The 20,568-nt window shown below is 32.0% G+C and overlaps 5 protein-coding genes across 5 annotated transcripts; 1 reads left to right on the forward strand and 4 right to left on the reverse strand.

The window, feature by feature from the left end:
- LOC108661089 (heavy metal-associated isoprenylated plant protein 26-like) lies at positions 1,182-2,335 on the reverse strand. The gene is made up of 3 exons (XM_018116886.1): positions 1,826-2,335; positions 1,630-1,711; positions 1,182-1,534 (listed from the first exon to the last, which is right to left on the reverse strand). The coding sequence occupies exons 1-3, from the start codon at positions 1,835-1,837 to the stop codon at positions 1,296-1,298; spliced, it is 333 nt and encodes a 110-aa protein (XP_017972375.1). The 5' UTR covers positions 1,838-2,335; the 3' UTR covers positions 1,182-1,295.
- On the reverse strand, positions 6,354-7,265 carry LOC18604109 (ubiquitin fusion degradation protein 1 homolog). The gene has a single exon (XM_007036444.2). The coding sequence runs from the start codon at positions 7,263-7,265 to the stop codon at positions 6,354-6,356; it is 912 nt and encodes a 303-aa protein (XP_007036506.2).
- On the forward strand, positions 7,898-8,932 carry LOC18604110 (protein YLS3). Its single transcript, XM_007036445.2, has 3 exons — positions 7,898-8,314; positions 8,408-8,470; positions 8,591-8,932. The coding sequence occupies exons 1-3, from the start codon at positions 7,957-7,959 to the stop codon at positions 8,749-8,751; spliced, it is 582 nt and encodes a 193-aa protein (XP_007036507.2). The 5' UTR covers positions 7,898-7,956; the 3' UTR covers positions 8,752-8,932.
- Positions 9,693-11,706, reverse strand: LOC18604111. The gene is made up of 2 exons (XM_007036446.2): positions 11,191-11,706; positions 9,693-10,059 (listed from the first exon to the last, which is right to left on the reverse strand). Exons 1-2 carry the CDS (start codon positions 11,653-11,655, stop codon positions 9,886-9,888), a joined length of 639 nt encoding a protein of 212 aa, XP_007036508.2. The 5' UTR covers positions 11,656-11,706; the 3' UTR covers positions 9,693-9,885.
- On the reverse strand, positions 12,385-13,558 carry LOC18604112. Its single transcript, XM_007036447.2, has one exon. The coding sequence runs from the start codon at positions 13,279-13,281 to the stop codon at positions 12,592-12,594; it is 690 nt and encodes a 229-aa protein (XP_007036509.2). The 5' UTR covers positions 13,282-13,558; the 3' UTR covers positions 12,385-12,591.

Consider the following 20,568-nt stretch of genomic DNA (forward strand, 5'->3'; position numbering starts at 1 on the left):
TCGGCTAGGGACGTACGGTATTAATCACGAAGTACGAAATAGCGGGACCCGCAACGGAGCAGACCGAACCATTCAAACCGTCCAACATGATAGCCGGTAAGGGACCTTATGGCTTATAACAACTTGGAACCCACATATATTTCCGTACATAGATATAATCCATTTAAATAAATTTATTAAACTATTACCATTTAATTTATATATATATATATATATATATTATATAATTGATTAATCTTGTTTAATTAAACAAGTTGATCATGCCATATATAGTCTTGATTATCAATTAATCATTATTAAAGTAACCACTTTGTGATAGACTTTACATTTCATGTTCTTTTAAGAAATTATTAGACAGTGTTTCCAAATCTTAATTTCTTTTGTGTAAACTAATTTCTTAATAAATAAATTAATAAAACTTTTGATTGTTCCAAAATTAAGTTAATCTATTGTATATATGTGTCTATGTGCAATTAATTATGTTTGACAATTGTTACTCAATTTTAGAAGGGTTTAATTATTAGATGTTCCTAAGATTTTATAAAGTATTTATAGACTTCGAATAAAATTCTAAACATTCATTCACCAAATGAATATGTTGAATTTTCAAAAAATTATGACTTTTAAGAATAAAAAGTTACTTTAACTGTTTGATTCTTTTTTTTATATATCTATTCCCGTTTAGTTCGATTAAAAATTCATAATAATCGACTAATTTGTATTTCTCAAAAATTAACTCCTTGCTTAATCAACTAACCCATCAACTAATTTACTCTAAGAGACAAAATTCAAATCTTTATTCTTTATTCTTTCTCTTCCTTCTTACAAACAATCACACACATATATATACTATTATATAAATATATTGTAAAGTTATTATTAAAAATTATTAAAAAAATGTAAATGCCTAATAGAACACTCTCTAAGACTTTCTCGTATGTATGTGCAGAATAAAATGTCATATTAATCAAGCACATGTATCAACGTGTTTGAAGGGTCTTCCTTTCCAATCTAGAACACCTGAAGAACAATGACAGAGCTGACCTTTCCCATCAAATTTGGTACTTCTTTTTCCTTCTTGGGCCTTAATCAAGTTGAAATTGATCAGCTCCTTCTTATACCATCAACCCCACTTCCCCTTTCCCCTTGCCCCCACCCAAGAAAAAAATAAAAGATGATGATGATGATAACCAGATATAGTTACAGCTATATACAGTTAACAAATAAGGGTTTTACATATATTCACTTGATGCAGCTAGCAAATCATCTTAATTTCTATATATATGTGTAGAAATTCATGTACATGTTACACAGGTTGCGACATGGTTTTGGTTGGATTCCGGATTCCAGGAACTGATCAATGCCTTCTCTTCATGACTGATCTGTTCATTGTCGATGTTGAATTCCTGTATTTCCAGTATCTCCACCCTGCGGTTGGTCTTCTTCCTTATTTTGATGGCGATGTCTTGAGGGATAAACCTGCCACAAACGCTTACCCTGCACTGCTTCTTCTCTATCAAATGCGTGTCCAACTCTACATTCATCAGAGTTACAGCAGGAATCAAATCAAAAGATGATGGGGAAAAAAGGGTTTGAAAAGCAAGTTTGATGATGAAGATTTGATCTCACCTTGGATGTCAAGAAGGGCTCTTCTTACTTTTCTGTAACACCCGTTGCAGTCAATGTTGATCTTCATTACCATGCAGCAAAACTGCCATGCATGCAAATATGCAGAGAAATTAATTACAAGTAAAAAAAAAAAAAATGAAACAGCAAAAGAACTTATCATCAATGAAAGGTGTTATTAGGTGGAAATGGAACTTGCCCTTTCTGTCATGAAGCCTGCAAAGAATCCAGCAATGGGTGTTTGAACAATGCAGAAAAGTTGATGTTAAAAGGCAAATGATGGGAATTTTTTGAGAATGAAAAGGAATCATGACTGAGCTGGTTTATTGGAATTGTTCTATGTTAATTTTGGAATCTGATTCTGCCATGGGGGGTTGGTGTAGGTGTAGCTTGTTGCCCATTATTCTTGACCTCTTTGTGTTGGCTTTGTAAGTTTCATGTATGTTGGGGGGAGAAAAGCGTCCATTTCTTCCTTCCAGAGGCTTATTCTTTCAAACAGGAAGGCATAACTTTATATGTATGTTCCAAATCCAATTAAAGAAAAGAAAATTTAAGAATAAATCTTTATATATCCTTTGTCAACTCGGTATGAGATGCTTATTCCATTTATAATTGTTTTCATTTTACTGCTGCTTTTCATATTAACCACAACAATCAATGTAAGACTTAAATAAAAAAATATTATTGAATTATGTTTGCTTTACAGTTGAATTCTTATATTTTTATTGTACTTAAGTTTTTTTTTATTTGTATCTAATTGAGCTCATGTTATTTTATTTATTTAATTAAATTCGTATTTCATAATAAAAATGTAACATACGTTATTTTCAATAATAATTGTTATTTTTATAGACGTAGAATTTGACATAATGTAACATGTCACATCATAAAAATATTTTTATATTATTTACTTTTATTGTGCTTGTTAAATTTCATGTACATAGTAAATGACAATTATCATGAAAAATAATGTCTGATACATTTTAATTATAAGATGAAATACTGAATTGAGTTAAATAAAAGAATAAAAACTCAATTCAATAAAAATAAAAGATAAAAACCTTTAGTTAATATGATAAAAATACAAAAACTTAATTAAAAAACCATTTTTTTAATTATTTTAACCTCAATTCAATGAGTTGTAAGCCTAAAGTAACTACAATAGTTTTAATGAGTCATGAGATGTTAGGAATTTTGCTTTCCACATGGTATAATTTCTCACTCTCTCACCTACCTACCTGCCTTGTGATTTCCTTCGTTTTCTTTTTTTTTTTTTTGTTCCATCAGGTCAAAGGGCTTATTTTCTCCCCATATTACCATATATTTGACATTTGCAATGTCATGAACTTTTTCTAGTAAAAATAATTAAATCAAAATAAAAAATTTAAAATAATCATGTGTAAAGAAGAAATTAAAAAAAAGTTTTGAAGCTAATAAACTAATAATTAGTAATAAAATAGGGTAATTAAAAATTCTTGTGTGTGGTCTTGTTTTCTTAATGGCTCACCTAAAGATTATATGATGAAAAATCAATGATTTTCTTCTATGTTAACATAAAATAACAAATTAAAATTGTGGTTCTTTTCATCATATTCTACATTTAATGGCTGACCTTGAAGATTTTACATTGACTCTGCCCATGTAATTATATTCCCCTTGTTAATTTTTAATTACTTTTGTTATCCTGAAACAATGTTGGTGGCATTTTTAGCTTTAATTGAAAGTATATTTTATTATGACTTGTTTCCTACCCTTACATTTCTATATTGCTTACCATTTTTCCTTTAATAATAATTAGACTTATATTTTTTTCACTTAATCAAATAAATTTATTTAATTATATATTAAAGAATTGATACAAATCTAAATCTATTGTCTAAACTAAGCCGATCAAAAGCAAGTTTACTCGTATTTCAAGTATATACAAGAATTGTATTAGTCTAGTGTTTTTTTTTTTTCTTCTAGTCAATAAGATAATTCATTAGTAAGCATGAAAAGAAACAATTCAGTATGCAATTATCCAGTCAAACCCACCAGGCACCAACATGTTTTAGCAGAGGGTTCTTCTTTCTTATTCTTGAAAACATCTTTGATTCGAGAATTTCATAATTCATAAATGAATTTTATACTTATAAATGAATAATATTTATAAATTTATTGAAAAATAATGAATAAAAAAGTAAAGAAAGGGAGCTGAATTCGGGTCTTATTACCCTTATCTTCATCTTTCTTTTTCCTAATCCTTCCACAGTCTCCCTTTTTTTTTTATCTCTGAATCCTCAGACCAGATTTCAGACTCGATCTCTGCCTTCCCCTGTTGTTTTTCCGGCTCCTAGCAAATCCCAAGATGAGGAAGAAAAAGTATATATAAAATTGATCCTCTTAACATTAAACAAGTACTTAAAGATAAATCCTAAAATTTAATCTGTCTAATACGAAATATATATATTTAATTTTAAATAAAAGGGTACTCGTAATTTAATTATATTATATATTAAAATTCGGATACGAATTCTTTTTCTAACAAATTCATCAGTTTTAGACGTTCTGGTGATATATTAATAATATTAATTACAAAAAGAACAATAACATATTAGCATAAATGTACCTAAAAATATGGAAAAAGGGTTGGATTTAATTCCTCCAATTTTGACTTACATGACTAAGAGATTATATATATATAGTTTGGCACCAATGAGCTAAGTTCTTTTTCCGGAAGATCCATGGCGGAAAGGTTGACGTGTGACAGTCACTTTTCTCTGCAATACATGCACCACGACGGATTCCACATCTGCAAATTAATTATGTAGTACCATGCAACATCAAAACATTCAGAGATGATAATAATTAATACATATTCTTCATGTTTTTCTTTTTTGGATTCAATTTTCTTTTTTTTTTTGGAAATTTTTCCATGAACCAAACAGGAGAAAAGGGCTTAAAACCTTTTTTTATTCCATTTTGTTTTGATCACTTCGAATATCCATGTACTCCCAAGTAATTAAGCCTTGAAGAAAGCTTACCATCGATTCTTGAAATTGCATCAGCTACTCTTTTCTGGCATTTTGTACATCCTAAATTTGCAGCCAAAACCACTTCCTGCATGAATATATATGGACAAGATCATACTTTTAGTATCTGTAAAAAAATGTTATAGAGATTGAGAGAGAGAGAGAGAAGCAATTACCAGAGGCTTTGGAGGGCAGCTGATAGAAGCTGGAGAAGAAAATCGCAGCCTGAACCGGCAGTTGGTGACTCTAGGTCGACTAAGTTTTTTAGCCCAAGAAGCCATTGCCGTTCTTCTTACTTTCTAGTAGTTAGTTATGTTGTATTTATAGCACAAATCTATGCAAAGCTGCAGATACCAGTCTCTGTTGGGTTCATGGCCTATACGAATAGACATGAAGCTGCCCAGCTTTTATGCCAATTGTTGGACCATTTCGATTGAGAAATCCCATCTTTTCGAAAGTTGTGGCTAACAGCAGAATGATGGAGATGAAGCATGTGACAGCATCATAAATTTGGATAATCGTTTGTGTAGCTAACCCTGACACTGATAGCAGAGCCCTCATTTATCTTCATTAACATTTTTCCAATGAATCTCTCAAACTTTTTATATATTAATTATGGCATGGGAATATATTTAGGCATCAGTCATCCTCATTTCTGTTAGTTGTAATTAAATTCTATGAAAGGCGTATCCCCCTTTGCATCATTCATATCAGACTTCACTCGTCAGAGATTACCTGCTTTGGAAGCAATCTCTATTTTTGCCATACATCTTTTACTTCTTATTAAATATGACACAAGTAGTCTCCGAATATTTAATTTAATGATTAATGTGTGATTTTTATTTAAAATATCGAAATAACAGGTATTAATTTGTTAAAATATTTTTTATTCAATATATATTAGTCACATCAAAATAAGAAAGAGACCGTGTATTAATTTTAAAATTTTATATAAATATCATCTTAATCAGATGACAAACATTTCCCTTCCCTTCATTTCTACTTTCATCCCCCTTTTTGTTCCTTCCTTTGTTTCCTTTTAAAAGTAGGGGACAGGAAAATTCAGTGCCCATCATAAATGGATGGCTGTTTGTTGGCAAGTAAACAATAAATTTTAGGAAAATGCTAGATACCATCAAATATAATAATAAAATCACCCCTTTTTCCCTGCAAAATTTGAATGTGTGTATATATATATATATAGTAATAATAAAGTGTAATCATGTTATAAATTTGAATCAATATCAATAAAACATTTGACAACTAAATGTCAGTGCTAACCTTAGCAACATATTTGTAGCTCTTCCCTATACTTATTTTATATCATCCATGCTTGTTTGTTCTATCTTAGCATAAGAATGAATGTTTAATGCACTGTAAGGTCATTGATGGAGTCAAGGTGCTAGTAACCGTCACTACCCTCTAATCACTTCTCATACAAAATCTCGTTATTATGTAAGGTGGAGATTTTGTTTCAATCTGGATGAATGCTGTGAGAGTTTGGATTGAGGAAGAATCCTCGTGGAAATCAAATTGATTTGGATGTTGCAAAGTGGAAATGTTTGAGTAGGAGTAAGACTAGCTAGCGGATTCCAATTGATTGAATGTTTGCACATATGAATTGGTCACAAACAAAGCTAAGCTAAAGCTAGAATTGTATCAGAAAAAATAAACAATAAAAACTAAAGTAAACATTCAAATTCAGAAACTGTTATCCTAAGTCAACCTATAACTTCTTCCGGTGAATGGCTGGAACTTTTCTTCTTCTTTCTTCATATTGGTTTCCTCTTGCCGACCCTTTCTCGATGGTTCACCCGTTGAGTCTTCTTGAGATTGAATAACATTGGAACCAAGCACAACTTTGTTTGATCCGCATGGCTTTCTTTCAGCATTCATCATCCAATCATCATCATCATCATCATCAACCGCAACGTGTTCTGTCACAGGTTCTCCATCAAGGCGCCTTGCTATACCGTTGAACGCTTTGAACTTGACTGTTACTTCCTCGATTGGCTGCTTTTGTTTTTGAAGTACTTTGGGCTTTTTCTGTTCTTCTTGGGGTGGTTCGTAATCCAATGGGAGAGCAAAATCAACTTCACAATCTGTATCAATGATATTGACGGCCAATGAGGGCTTTGTTTCAACAATATCGATGTAAAACTTGATGTTGTTATACATGATCATGATGGTATCTCCGGTCGTCAAGCAACAAAAATCTCTGAAAGCTATTTCCAACACCGCCCTAGGGTTCGAGAGTTGCATGAAATTCTTGGTATGTGGTTGAAGCTTCAAGAAGGTTCCTTTGTCAAGAGAAGCACTCGTTAGTGTTACAAGCTCTCCTTCCTCTAGCTCCATGGACTCCATCATCTGCCTCGGTAACAACACGAAACCCTCATCTGAAGTAAACTCAAGAACTCCACAATAAGAAGTTTTGCCTGTTACATGATTGCACAGCTCGAAAAGCCATGGAGACTCCACACCTTTATCAACAAGAGAGTCGAAAGCAGAAAGGGGCATCAGAATTCTGTTACCAAACTCAAACCTCGATGAAGAACAGCGATAGGTATGTTGGAAAGAATGATCAAGCCTCATGGCTGCAGCAACAGCTTCAAGATCAGACGGCTCCATTGACAGGAGAAACAATGGATGAATCGGAGATCACAAGGAAAAGCTTCCAAATATTAATGAAATACGATCGTCGAGTTTATGAAGATGAAAAGTGAAGGAAGCAACGGCAAGAGTGGTATATATAGTTGAAGGGATTGAAGGTGAATGCTTGTTGGATTCCATTTGGGGCTTGGAGTATTCCTTTTCCATGTGTTATTAGGTTTAGGTGAGCTGCTCATTGTAGTGTAAAATACCCAGCTTCTATGTTAAATAAAATAAAGTCTGTTTATTTTTTTCTTCTATTTACATGTCCTAAATTGATTGAGACTCCAAGTAAAAAATTTTATAGTTTAATTAAAAATTATTATTATGCTTCACACATGAATTCATCAAAAATTTTCCGATGGTGCAGTTATTTATAGACTAAAATATATATATATATATATATATATATATATATATATATATATATATATAAATTTTGAATNATATATATATATATATATATATATATATAAATTGAATTTCCAAAAAGAGGTGTCATATGTTTTGAGCTGGGAAGTACAGTTATGTCCCACAGGGAGAGAACAAAATTTGCATGTGGGAATAAGTAACACACACCATGCATGTAGCAACTCACACTCAATCCATGCATTCCCATCTTAAATAGTTACCTAGTGAACCCCAGTTTCTGCACCAAGAAACTAGCACCATGGCAGCTTTGAACTCTCTTTCTCACATTCCCTTCACATCCATTGTTACGCTGCTGCTCTTCGTTGCCACTCATCCCACTGCCCTTTCTCAGGACCCCATCACGCCAGGTCCAACCATTGCTGACTGCAGCCCACGCCTGGTGGCACTGATGCCATGTGCACCGTTTGTGCAGGGCACAGCACAGATGCCGGCGCAGTCGTGCTGTGACAACCTCAATCAGCTCTACACCCTACAACCTGGCTGTCTTTGCCTCTTGCTCAATGATACCACCTTGAGTGATTTTCCTATTAACAGGACACGTGCTCTGCAGTTACCTGTTCTTTGCAAGCTCCAAGCTAACGCCTCTGCTTGCTCAGGTACCACTCAGATATTCTCAATCAACCGCCTTCCATTCATGTTGGTCTTATAAATGTTTGATTAATTGATAATATTGCATTCTTTTCTTCAAGGGGTGCCTTCCCCTCCTGGTTCTGAGGTTTCTCTAGGGGCACAGCACAACTCTTCTGTCGCTGGTAATCATACAATTTTTCGCATTATCTTCTGGCCCATTCATACCTTTTTTCATTAAATATGCCCTTTCTTCTGTGACCTCCAAGACCAGAAATTGATTAAATTTGCTGTGTTTTCCCCAGCTTCCCCCATGGTGCACCCAACTGTTCCAGTGGCACCAAGACCAAGCATCATGGGGCTAGGGTTCAGCCGGAGCAATGCTGGGAGACTGAAGACAAAAGGTCTCTCAACAATGGTGACTTTTGCTGCAATTCTGCTTTCAAAACTGGCACTGCTATATTAAGTCTAGATAATGGAGTTTGATTTATGAGGTGTTTATGGCTTTGGTGTGTTGCTTGTTTATGTTATCTGATTATAGAGACCAGTTCGAGACATTTAGGATCAGTTATATTGTTATTTAGATTTACGTATTATTCGTTGTGTTTCGATAGTTAATACCTATATATCAATGTAGAATGTATTGGAACAGCAATTTATCTGTTTTGGAATGATATGCAGTAGCTTCTCATGGCTGTTTGATCCAAGTACACCAGAAGCATTGTCAAATTAAGTTGCTTAATCTTTAATACATTAAACCATGATCTTCCAAAAATCAATTCATGTCTGCACTCACTGCCATACCCTATTCAGCTTCGACATAGTACTTCATTGAGCGGAAACAAAAATGAAAAGAAAGCAGTATCAGTACTAAAAAGGAGAATGTGCACCCAAAAATCTACACTATCATAATTTTCCAATAGCAAATCCCTCCTTGACTCCTTGTTCTTCCATACCACACTGCAGCAGAATCCTCAATCCGTTTTTTTAAACAGATGTTACCAAGTAAAAATTCTTATACAATGAAAATTATAGATGATTCTGTAAATTTTCTACAATAATTAGAAGAGCTATAGGCAGAAGCAGGGGAGAACAGGGGAATAGACAGGAGGGGGGGCAGTTGAATGTATGTTATCTCAAAGAAGGGTAGCAACCAGCACAATTGGAACATCAGAAACAAATCTATCTTACACAAATAAATATAATTTGTTTTAATTTTTCCCACAAATCCTTAATCTGCCAAACCTTTACTTTGAAATTGATTCGAAAACCCTTCACGTTCATAAAAAGGTTTACTATGCCCCCAAGTAAGTGTATTACCCTTAAAGAGAAATGTCACTCCGAAACCGAAATTTTAAGACCTTGGTAAGAAGAACTATTTCAGAAAAAGCAAGAGAATACAATTGATGGACGTATCAACTGTGCCTTTAATGTATGCCGACTATCACATAATTTGTAACATCATCTCAAAATCATTAAGATACAATATTTGCAAAGGTAAATTACAGACATTGCCTTACAAATCAAGGAAAAAGCTTGACTTCAAGTGATTTGTTTATCAATCCAGATATAAAGACTTTTTGGGTTCATTTTACAGCAACTACTCCAAACTAGGTGCAACTTCAGTAGGGTTTAATTCAAATACATCTGAATTAGAGGCCTCAGGTTCTTCTAAAAGCTCTTGAGATTGGATAGACTCTTTGTATGCAGGAGTCTCCTTAAAATCTGTTGCCCCTTCATTGTAAGTAGACACAGCAACCCCACACGCAATTAACTGATAAAATAGAATCCAAGTAATCAGATTGAAGAATCATCAAGATAGTGCCTTTTGAAAGCAAATTTCTATAAAAAGCAGAAAACCAGCAAAGTATTTCACATGTACCGACAGGTTAGAATTTTCCAGCATCATTATGAAAAGTAGGATTCTTCACTTTGTCATTCATCAAACAATATGAAGGCTTTTTCAGCAATCACAATCTAACAAGCATGGAAATAGATTTTGTTGGGCTGAATAAATTCTCCCACTATTTTTTCAAAAAGGGCTTCTGAAATAGATAACTAGTAAAATTTTTAACGGAATTTTTCTCCACCTAATTCTCTAGGTATCAATGCTTTCATGTTTTTTCAACCATATGAAAATGACCTTTCTCAACCAATTGTCTTCAAAGAAAAACACATAATTTGGTCTGCAACTAGTAATGACAAAGATAATTAGATCCACCTAACTTCCCAAACCATCCTTCAAGTAATCCAGAAAAGAATTTACACACTGTCTACATTGATCATGAAATAGCGCCTTATCCAATTAGACGTGTTACGACAAAAAGAAAGCTAAAATGTAACGTTACAAAGTTGTCATATAACTTTCAACCTTCAGCAATTTTTGCTCATTAAGACTGCATATTAGATCTCAATTGTGTCCAGTACTTAATTTCAGAATGTTTTGTTGTATGCAATGGCTACTGTTTTCCCCCCTTATTCCTTGGCAAGACAAGGTTCGGTTGGCTAGAATGGCGTTCTGGCCTTATTCCTAACCAAGGGGAATAGCTATCCCCAACCCCTGCCATGATAATAGCTACTCCGGAAGATTAGGAAAAACACTGTTCACAAGCAGGATTTTTTTTTTTTCTTCACCACATCTCTCATCTCATAAACTCTTCAAGAATTGAACTTTGAACCTAAACTCTCCAAACTCAAAGTAAAGTTCTAACCACTTGAGTGTCATTTTTCCATTACCAGTATCGTGCCATCTTCATATTGAAGCAAAAATTTCATTACTCTTATTAAAACCAACTAATTCTAGTCCTTCATATGCTTATATGAATTCAAATATCGATCATTTCAGGCATTATCATAACAAAAACAAAAGGCTAAAAAGGCAGTGATAAAGAGCACTGAGAGATACCGCGAAAACAATGCCAAAAGCCCACAAATACTGAACAAGGAAACCAAGAACATCCCACTGAGGACCTTCCCACAAATCAGGTTGAAGACCAGGAAGTTCCGGAAACGGTTTCCCATCAGCCGAAACCTCGGAAGAACTCCCACCAACGTTATCAAACCCAACCCCGACAACAACATTCTGTTCTTCAATCTCAGCCGTCCTTTGTTTCTGCTCTTGTTCCTCATCTTGTTCTTTCGTCGTGAGAGCGCTCCTCCGGTTCTTGCTGTCGAAGCGTCCGGTTCGGGGGGAGAACTTTTTGGCTGCGAAGGTCGTTAAGTGAAGAATTCTGGGGGAGGTGGGGAAGAGGACGCGTCGTCGAGGAGGGAGGCGGGTGTATGATTGTTTGGTGGGGTTACCGCAGAGGATTCGGACTCCATTACCGCCACCAGTACTGCTGCCATGGCTGATGGTCATGGTTAGCGCCATTTGAGTGGAGGAGATTGGTGAGCAGGATAAGATTTTATGATTTGTGTTTTATTATTATGTTTAATATTTCTTCCAAATTTTAATCCATGGGCTCTTCTGAACCTGGACCGGCCCAATCATTTTTTTAATATTTTTTAATATCAATTAATTAATCCACAAATATATGTTAAATTTAAATTTAAATTTAAATTAAATATATGTATATTATTTTTAATAAAAATTAGATCTAATGAAATTAACATCAATTTAAAGGCCTCATTGACAGGTTATTGCATTCGTATTTTTATTTTATTTTTATTTCAAGAAATCAATCTGATTCAAATTAAAATAAAACCTTCCCGATATTCTCTAATTAAAAAATTTTGATGATAAAAATTTAAAATTTATCATTAATAAAACTAAATTTAAAGAAAATAGAGTAACGGATGATTACAGACCAATTGTTAATCTTATTAATTATATTGATTAATTTTTTACTCCATTTAATTAAATAAATAAAATCTAAAAATTAAATAATAACTTAAATGATTAAAAAAATCAAATCTAACAATAGGGTATAACAAGAAGTAATTGATCACAGAATCCAATCCAATCCATTTCATTTTTATTTTAACTTTCTATTTATTTAGTATTTAATTTCATTATTTTTATACTAACTAAGAATAGGTCAATTAAAATGCATATATAAATATAAATATATATATATATATCAAACAAATTGGCTAGCAATTTTGTCAAACATAAACAGCTGCTACCTTCCATTCACATTTTCAAATCTAACTATTGTTCTTCTTTCTTTACTTTACCATTTTACAAAATTTACAAGCCTAAACAATTTTTTTTTTTAAATAAAAGGAGTATGTGTCCTTGTCAACGATTCGAAACGGCACCGAAACGTTTCGATTTGTTTCTGTTCTTTTTTTTATATATATAATATTACAATGCGGAAAGCGATTCAGGACGCCATGTCAGCTCCGAAATATCCGTTGCCGGTTCAAACAAACTGCCTAACGCTACAAAATCACTGCTGTTACTATAATTATTGTTGTTCGTATCGGAGTCGCCGCCGATTCCGAACTCGTAAGGTTCGAAACTCGGAATCGGAAACTCGTACCCCATCATCTCCCCAATTCCGACGGCTCCTGACCCTACACTTTCCTCCAAAGCAACGGTGCCTAAATTCAGCTCCTCCTCAACAGACGAAAAACTCGGCGGCAAACCCAGTTCATCATCCGAAGCCTCTAAAAGAAACCCAAGCACCGGTCGAAACTCACCGGAATCCGACGTCATTGCCGGTGCCGGTGCCTGAGTCGGAACTAAGATTTCTTCTTCGAAGCTTTTGATGACCGATTCCAGTCCCTGAATCGCTGGGTCTGGTCCAATGACCGGGTCGGAATCGTCGAGGAGGTTCAACAAATCCTCCTGGATACGCTTTACCTCCGGCGACTGAACATTCCCGTCATCCAGGTCGGGTTCCACGATAGTAGACTCGTGCGAGTCGAAGCCCGTGTCGGCCGAGTCGACTCGAGGGAGTTTTAAATTGGAGACGGAGTTAGCCTCCAACTGATTACCCTCAGACTCTTCCCGGGCTCTCTTCTTGTTGGCTTTGTTATCCTCCATTGCCATTGGAAAACGTCTTCAGTCTCGAAAATTACAAACAAAACAACCTTAAAAGTGTTCAATGCAGTAAGCCGTTGTTAAATAAGCAGAAAACACAGGAGAGGGAAGGGGAGGATTTGATAAGGGGGCAAAAGGCTGTGTGAGAGAATGCGTTTGGCTGACGAGAAAAAGACTAAGAAAGAGAAAGCAAATGAAAAGAAGCGCAAGGCGTGGGTGGGGGTGTTCTAGAGAGAGAAAGCGAGAGTGTAGAGAGAGAAAATGCGGAGCAATGGGTGAGAGGGAAAGAGAAACGGAATGGGTATATATAGTGGTCGCCAACATGGGGCAAATTTTGATTTTACCTTTTTTTATTATTTAATATTCAATTAATTAAATAAAGGATAAAGACAGGCGCGTGTAGAGCGGAGGCAAAAAAGGTCAGGTTCCCTTTGATGAGTCATTCACGGGACTTCACTGCCTTTTTTTCTCTGTCTCTTCTTCCCAGTATTTGTCCCTCATTTTTTTTTTTTTTTTTGGCAGTTGCTTTTCTGTCAAATTAACTAAATTTAAATCTAGGACTTTGAAGTCCGTTGCGTGGGGCCCACCGAATTTGAAGGGGAGGGGGAAAGGATCCAGTGGTGCCCGTCTTCGTTTGTTTTTGCAGCGCCCCCCTTTTTTTTATTTTATAAATTTAGCTTTGATTTTTCTTTATTCCAAATTTCCAACCACTTTTTTTTGGAGGTTTTAATAAGTGGCTGGCATCTTTTTGTCCAATTTACCAAATTTTGGAGGAGGTTGGTTTGACATTGATCAAAGCTTCAAATTCCCATTTAGGTAATATAAGGTAAGGTCTACTCATTTGTTGATATTAAGTAGCAATAGAAAAAGGTGGTTTTTCTTTAAATAATTTAGGATAAACTCTACCTATATTCTCTCTTGTTTCAATTTTTTTCATATAATAGTTTTTCTTTGTTTTCATTGAGAGTTATCTTGTTTATTTTCTCTAATAAAATTATCAAAATTTTTAATTTAAAAGTTATAATATTTGTTAAAAGTGAAATTTGATATGATAGTGGCCTGCGCTCAATGATTAGATTACTCGGGGAACTTGGATAATTATATATTATAGTGATTTTAGATTATTGAGAATGATTAAATCATTATCTTAAGAAAAAGAGTAAAAAAATTTTCATAGTGATCAAGAAAATAAAGTATAGGTAATTTTTATCTTTATATATATATATATATATAGTATATATAATATATATATATATATAATAAATTTCATGAATATATGAGTATTTGACTTATTGATTGGTGCATTATTTTTTTACTTAAAGAGTATAATTTGAATACCCTTTCCTTCAATTTCAAAGAAAAACATAATAAGTCTTACATTTTCATATTTTTTTTCTAGGGAACTCAAATGATAGCACATATTTTTCCTCAAACTTTTTTCTTGCTTATGTAAATAATCTTTGTTTAAATACCAAATTCATTTTTCCACTCAAAATTTTGTCATTTAATTTAAAATGTTAATAGTTAAGTTATCAAATATATATATGATAAATTAGAACGTATTTAACGAATAAAATATTAATATTTTACAAATTATATTCATAATAGTATATTCAAATTACTACTTTATTAACTTTTAATTTAAACATAATTTTTAAAAATTTTATGACATTCTCTTATTCACGGTAAGAAAAACCTTAATTACACTATCTATTTTACTTCATCAAAAACACTCTTTGTCACGAGTATCTCATTTATGACAACAAGTTCTTATTTATCTTTATTTTGTAAGGTGCTTTTTGTGAGATAAAATCATAAAACTAGCAAGTCAAAGCGAACAATACCTTGCAAGTTATGTTTAGGTGGATTGTAACAATTAGTATCAAAGTGAACTCTAGGGTACTAGCGAATTGTCACTAAACTGTGGATCCTTATTGAAGTGGGGTAGATGTCTCAATCCAAATAGGGAGTCTTAAATCCCACATTAAAGAGAATACATGGTTCCAAAAAAGAGCCATAAATCTCACAGCAAAAATAAACTCTTAGAGGGAAGTTATGGATCTCACATCAACTGTATACTTGAGTGATAATAAGTATTTAAAGGTTTATACCACTTTCAATTTATGATGTGTCTTTTATAAAATAAAACCATGAGACTAGCACACCCAAAACAAACAATTTATTGTAAATTAATATTAGTGCGGATCGTGATAGTTGGTATATTTAATTTAGTGGTGGACATATTGTAATTTACAATTCATTCTATAGTTTTTATTTTTTAATTATTATATATATAAAATTTAAAATATATAAATTTATGATCTTATACGATTACTCATTAATCACTCTTTATACAAAATTTTAAATCTATCACTGTTAACCGTAATAAATAGATGAATAACTATTAAATATGAATTAAACACATCCAACGTAGTAACAATTATGATAGCGTAAAAGAATTGCAAAGCTTTTAACATTATAGGTTAAGTTTTTTTTTTTCCAACAATGTTTCAGCTTCATATTTGGAATTGTTTATGTTAGTTATTAATTAAGTACGATTTAATCAAAGTCAAATATAAAATTGAAAAGCTATTATTCTCTATTAATTAAAAGTTAGATTTTTTAATAAAAAATTTACTAAAAATTTAAAAATTTAAAAATTTTAAATAAAAAATTATACACTTATCATTAAATCATATCGGTAAGGTAATAAACACACATCAATGTCATGGATCTTCATTCAAACTTCGTTTCTCGACCACAAAAACGTATTACAATTTCCCACGTCTCTGTGTTGTCTAGACTCAAAAAGAAACCCCTTAGCAACCCAAGTACGATTTTCCTAGGACTTAAAAAAAAGTACAGACTATAGTTTTCAATTACAAATAAATTATCAAAGGGAACAAAGGTATAATTATAAATTCGTAAATCCTTATTTTTCTATTTTTTTAAAAATTAAAAAATTATTACATATTATTCATTGACAACTTTTTTGAACTATATTTTGAAAACCTTCCTTCTCTATTTTTTTTTTCAAATTCAATTATTTTCACATCTTATTGATCATATTTAGAATATAAACAAAAATAATAAATCATTAATGAATCTGTTGGAAAAAAATGTTCATTTCATTATCACATGTGGTGTATTATAAGTAGTTGATTTTTTTGAAGTGCATGATTAAGTGGCATGATTTAAATGGAAAAAACACATATATATATAATATTTAATATAAAAAATAAAATTCTCTAGCTATTTACAATTTACAATAGTTACATATATATGTATATATATCTTAAAATAAATGGAAAACCCAAAGTTTGTGGAAAGATTAATTTATTTTGTTAGTACATATAAATTTATAGTTTGCTTGTATAACATAAAGGAGTGTGTTCATTCCATAAATCTCAACTTTTTCCCTAAATTTTTATTCATTAAAATGTCTGACAAAGACGAATAAAAACATATTTATAGTAACCTTTCTGTTTTTAAAGACCAATTAAAAATTTTGGAGAGCGCATACAAAACTAGTATTTTAATAAAATTAGTGTCGAAAAAAACTATTTTAAAATAATAAAATCTATAACATAAGTAAAGGAAGCCCCGAAGGGGCTTCCTCCTTTAGCCACGTGGAGGGCTAAGAAAAAAGAAAAAAAGAAAAGAAGAAGAGAAGTAAAAAGAGAAAAAAAAAAAACTTGAAAGAGGCCCGTGTGCAACGCACGGGCCATAATCTAGAACTAGTAATATTTAATTTGAAAAAGAAAAAAATATAAACAAGAAATAATTTTTTTAAGTAGGTATGAAAGTTATGACAATGGTAGAAGTTGGTTACTGGAAGTTTCTTTCTAACATTTTAATTAATTTTTAGAGGACAAAAGAGAGAGAGAGAGTTGGAGAATTACGTGCGATCCACCTCAGGTGGGTCCATCCCTAGATCTGCAAATAGTGGTAGTGGGGTCCATCTCTACGCCATCATCATCATCATCCATAATAAAATAACCACCAAATGACCCTACACCACTTAAATAAAAATAAAATAAAAAATATTTAAAATTTTGTAAAAATTTTATATTTTTCTGTTAATATTTTTTAACACGGCTAAAGAATAAAATAACAAAAATATCTTTTACTTTATTGAAAATAATTAAAGACAATAAAATTTATTCTTCTTGAAGCAAATTCTAAATTTATATTTTTTATATTATTCTAAATTTACCATAAAAATATAAAACCCTGTAACCGTCCCTTAATTAATTAATTAATCCTTAAAAAATTTAAAATCTAGACCTACTCAACCCCCCCAAACCTTATCTCTTCTGTGGGTCCCACCTCTCCCATCTTTCGCCACGTACGCAATTCCAAGTACAACTTTTCTTAGGAGCCGGATTTTCCAAGCCTAGCCAACCTCCTCGTTCACCGATTTCATGCACAGCGCCACGTCGTTCATCACCAAAGCCACGTGTTTTTGACGCCATCTTAGTCAAGCTCGAAACCGGGACGTTACCGACTGCTTCTCACGTGTACAGACACCGCCAGTGTTTTCAGTGGACCGGCTCTTCCGGTAATATCAAACTTTTAGTCCTAGGAAATCGTGAGGGCGATTGAAAAAGCGACACGTGGAGTAGGTAGCACGAGAACAGGTCACATGTGCGAGGAGTTTTTATTGTTGTTGTCAGTTTGGGAGAAGGGGTTTAGTACATAAAAGTTGAAATGTCAGTCGTGTCCGGTTTATTTTTTCATTTTTGTGTTGCGTGGGTTTCACGATGGGGCAGGTGAGCTTATCAATTAACTTCCTGTAGATATTTTTCTTCCGACTTTTCTAGATTTTCATAAATATCCTTGTACTTGAAGGCTGAATTCCACAACTGACACGTACCCTTTTGCTTTGTGTTTGGTTGACGAGAATACTTTGTTCCCATTTTGGATTAAGATGTTCTGCTTTTTTGACCTTTGGTTTCATTCTTTTCATAAAAACATTTAACACGATATTTTTCGTCTCATGGTCATGTGATTTCAAATTCTGTGGAAGGTTCCAGAAGATTTCTTTTTGATATATATGCTTTTTAGTTAAATACATGACGTAATGTTTTAAAAAGTATTTAAATATCTTAAAAATATTTATTTTTTATTTTAAATAAAATAAACTCTTGTTACTAATTATTGATAAATTATTATTAATTAAAATATTACTGATTATTTTATACACACATAACGTTAGCATAGAAAATAAAAAGTTAAATAGGTATAGCATCTTGTCACATTAACATGACACGTCATAATTTATTATTATATATTAATATATCACGTCAATATCATATGATATATACTGATAAGTAATATTTTTTATTAACAACAATTAGTCAACTATTAATAATAAGAATTTATTTGATTTAAAATAAAAATATAAAAACTTTATTGAATATAATAAGAAATAAGTATTTATTTGAATTTTTCTAAAAATTTCAAGATTTTTTAAATAATATACTTAAATAATTTTTCTCTTTTGAAATCTCAAATTTTAATTGCTTCGATATTTTTAAACGTATAATAATAAATAACATAAAAAAATATGCATATAAAAAATTCCAACCATATTATTAAAAAAGTAAAATAATATCAACTAAAAATTAAAAATGGGTACTTGAAAAATCGCACCAAAATAAGAACATGATTTTGACCCAAGAACAAGAGATGTACCCTAAGCTAGTCTTATTACAAAAGTACCATATTTTTGGGTATGTGATCATCATGTGACTGGTTATTACTACTTTGTGAATGGCATTGTAATGGATGGGCACCAAAGACCAAAGGTGTGGATGAGACCATGGGTGTACATTCTTATCCTGTCCTTAGCTCACACATATGCAATCATAATATTGAAATTTTGGTACTCCAGCAAACATTTTGTTCTCAACATAAAGACTTGACAAGGACATCAATGCCTATTTGAGATAATAGACACACTATATGTTAAAATGTACTACACCTTCTTGACGGAGATTTTTTAGTACAATTAGAAATTTTTTGGGTAAATTACAAAACAGCTTAAATACTTGAATATATGAATGCATATATATTTTTTATACATATTATTCGAGGTAGATAGATGGTTCAATCCATCAGATCAGAGTAAAATGTTGTATCTTATTAGAGTCGTATATTTCAAATACTTGAAGTTAAAATCAACTATTTTGAGGCAGACAAATTTAAAAGTTAATTGTCTTTTTTTTAGTAAAAAGAAAAAATAAGTAAATTACATTTACATCCACATGATTCCAAATTATCTAACTCAACATTGATAATTTCATTTAAAAATTATATGAAAAATATCTTTAAACACGAATAAAAGAATATTTAAACTATTTTATTGAACAAATAAAATTAACAACATAACCCTTTTTAAATATAAATTTAAATAGTGAGTATTAAATATAAATATATATAAAAAAGAAAGTCACATAAATAAAAAAGTTTCATGATCAAAAAAGACAAGAAGGGTGAAAGGCACTGGCAAAGCTAAGATGGTGTTAGGTGGTGATGAATATTATTTTTTTTTATTAGAATTGGAGAATAGAGGATTTGAATTTTGTTTTTTAAATAAAAAAATTATATATTAATTAATAAATTAAATATTAAAATATTGATGAACGTTATTTTTTATTAATATAAATTACAAATTTTGAAATATAACTTCGTGATCTTGTATGATTAAAGGTCGTATGGACAAAGGTTTGAGAGTCCATGCCGTGTAGAAAGAGAGAATGATGATTCAGCGTGGAAAAATGAGAGGACCAAAGGCATCTTAGGGAGGGGAAGTGACAAGATGTACTTGTAAAAAAATCACATGGCCCAAGAGCACTAGAATCTCAGATCTCTTGACCTAAACATCCAATCAGGACCACAGATTCCTTGCCATCTACTTCTTCTTCTTCTTCTTCTTCTACTTGTTTATTGTTTCTTCATGAACCATGTCACACCCAATCTTCTCAAACGAATGACTGTGTTTTGCTAGAATAATTGCTCTTTGTCTCCAACGGTTATGCCAATCTCCACTTGGCACCTCTTTCACCACACGATTTTAGATCTCATAATTCCTTTCGTTTCAAGTAGTATCCATATATAGTATTTATACATTATTAATTAATTATAAATTAATTTTTTAAAAATAAATATTAATAAAATTATAAGTATTAACAAAACGATGATATTTGATTTATTAATAATATATAAATTTATACATTGATAATATATTAGATATAAAATTAATATTATTAATAAATTCCGACACATGTATTG

This window comes from Theobroma cacao, chromosome 3, assembly GCF_000208745.1.
Source record: "Theobroma cacao cultivar B97-61/B2 chromosome 3, Criollo_cocoa_genome_V2, whole genome shotgun sequence".
NCBI lineage: Eukaryota > Viridiplantae > Streptophyta > Magnoliopsida > Malvales > Malvaceae > Theobroma > Theobroma cacao.

Coding starts and splice junctions, on each gene's coding strand:
- LOC108661089 (XM_018116886.1), bottom strand. Junction 1,535..1,629: donor AGCCCTTCTTGACATCCAAG/GTGAGATCAAAT, acceptor TGATGAATGTAG/AGTTGGACACGCATTTGATA.
- LOC18604109 (XM_007036444.2), bottom strand. CDS start 7,265: ATGGAGCCGTCTGATCTTGAAGCTGTTGCTGCAGCCATGAGGCTTGAT.
- LOC18604110 (XM_007036445.2), top strand. CDS start 7,957: ATGGCAGCTTTGAACTCTCTTTCTCACATTCCCTTCACATCCATTGTT. Junction 8,315..8,407: donor TAACGCCTCTGCTTGCTCAG/GTACCACTCAGA, acceptor CTTTTCTTCAAG/GGGTGCCTTCCCCTCCTGGT. Junction 8,471..8,590: donor GCACAACTCTTCTGTCGCTG/GTAATCATACAA, acceptor TGTTTTCCCCAG/CTTCCCCCATGGTGCACCCA.
- LOC18604111 (XM_007036446.2), bottom strand. CDS start 11,655: ATGGCGCTAACCATGACCATCAGCCATGGCAGCAGTACTGGTGGCGGT. Junction 10,060..11,190: donor CTTTTGGCATTGTTTTCGCG/GTATCTCTCAGT, acceptor CTATTTTATCAG/TTAATTGCGTGTGGGGTTGC.
- LOC18604112 (XM_007036447.2), bottom strand. CDS start 13,281: ATGGCAATGGAGGATAACAAAGCCAACAAGAAGAGAGCCCGGGAAGAG.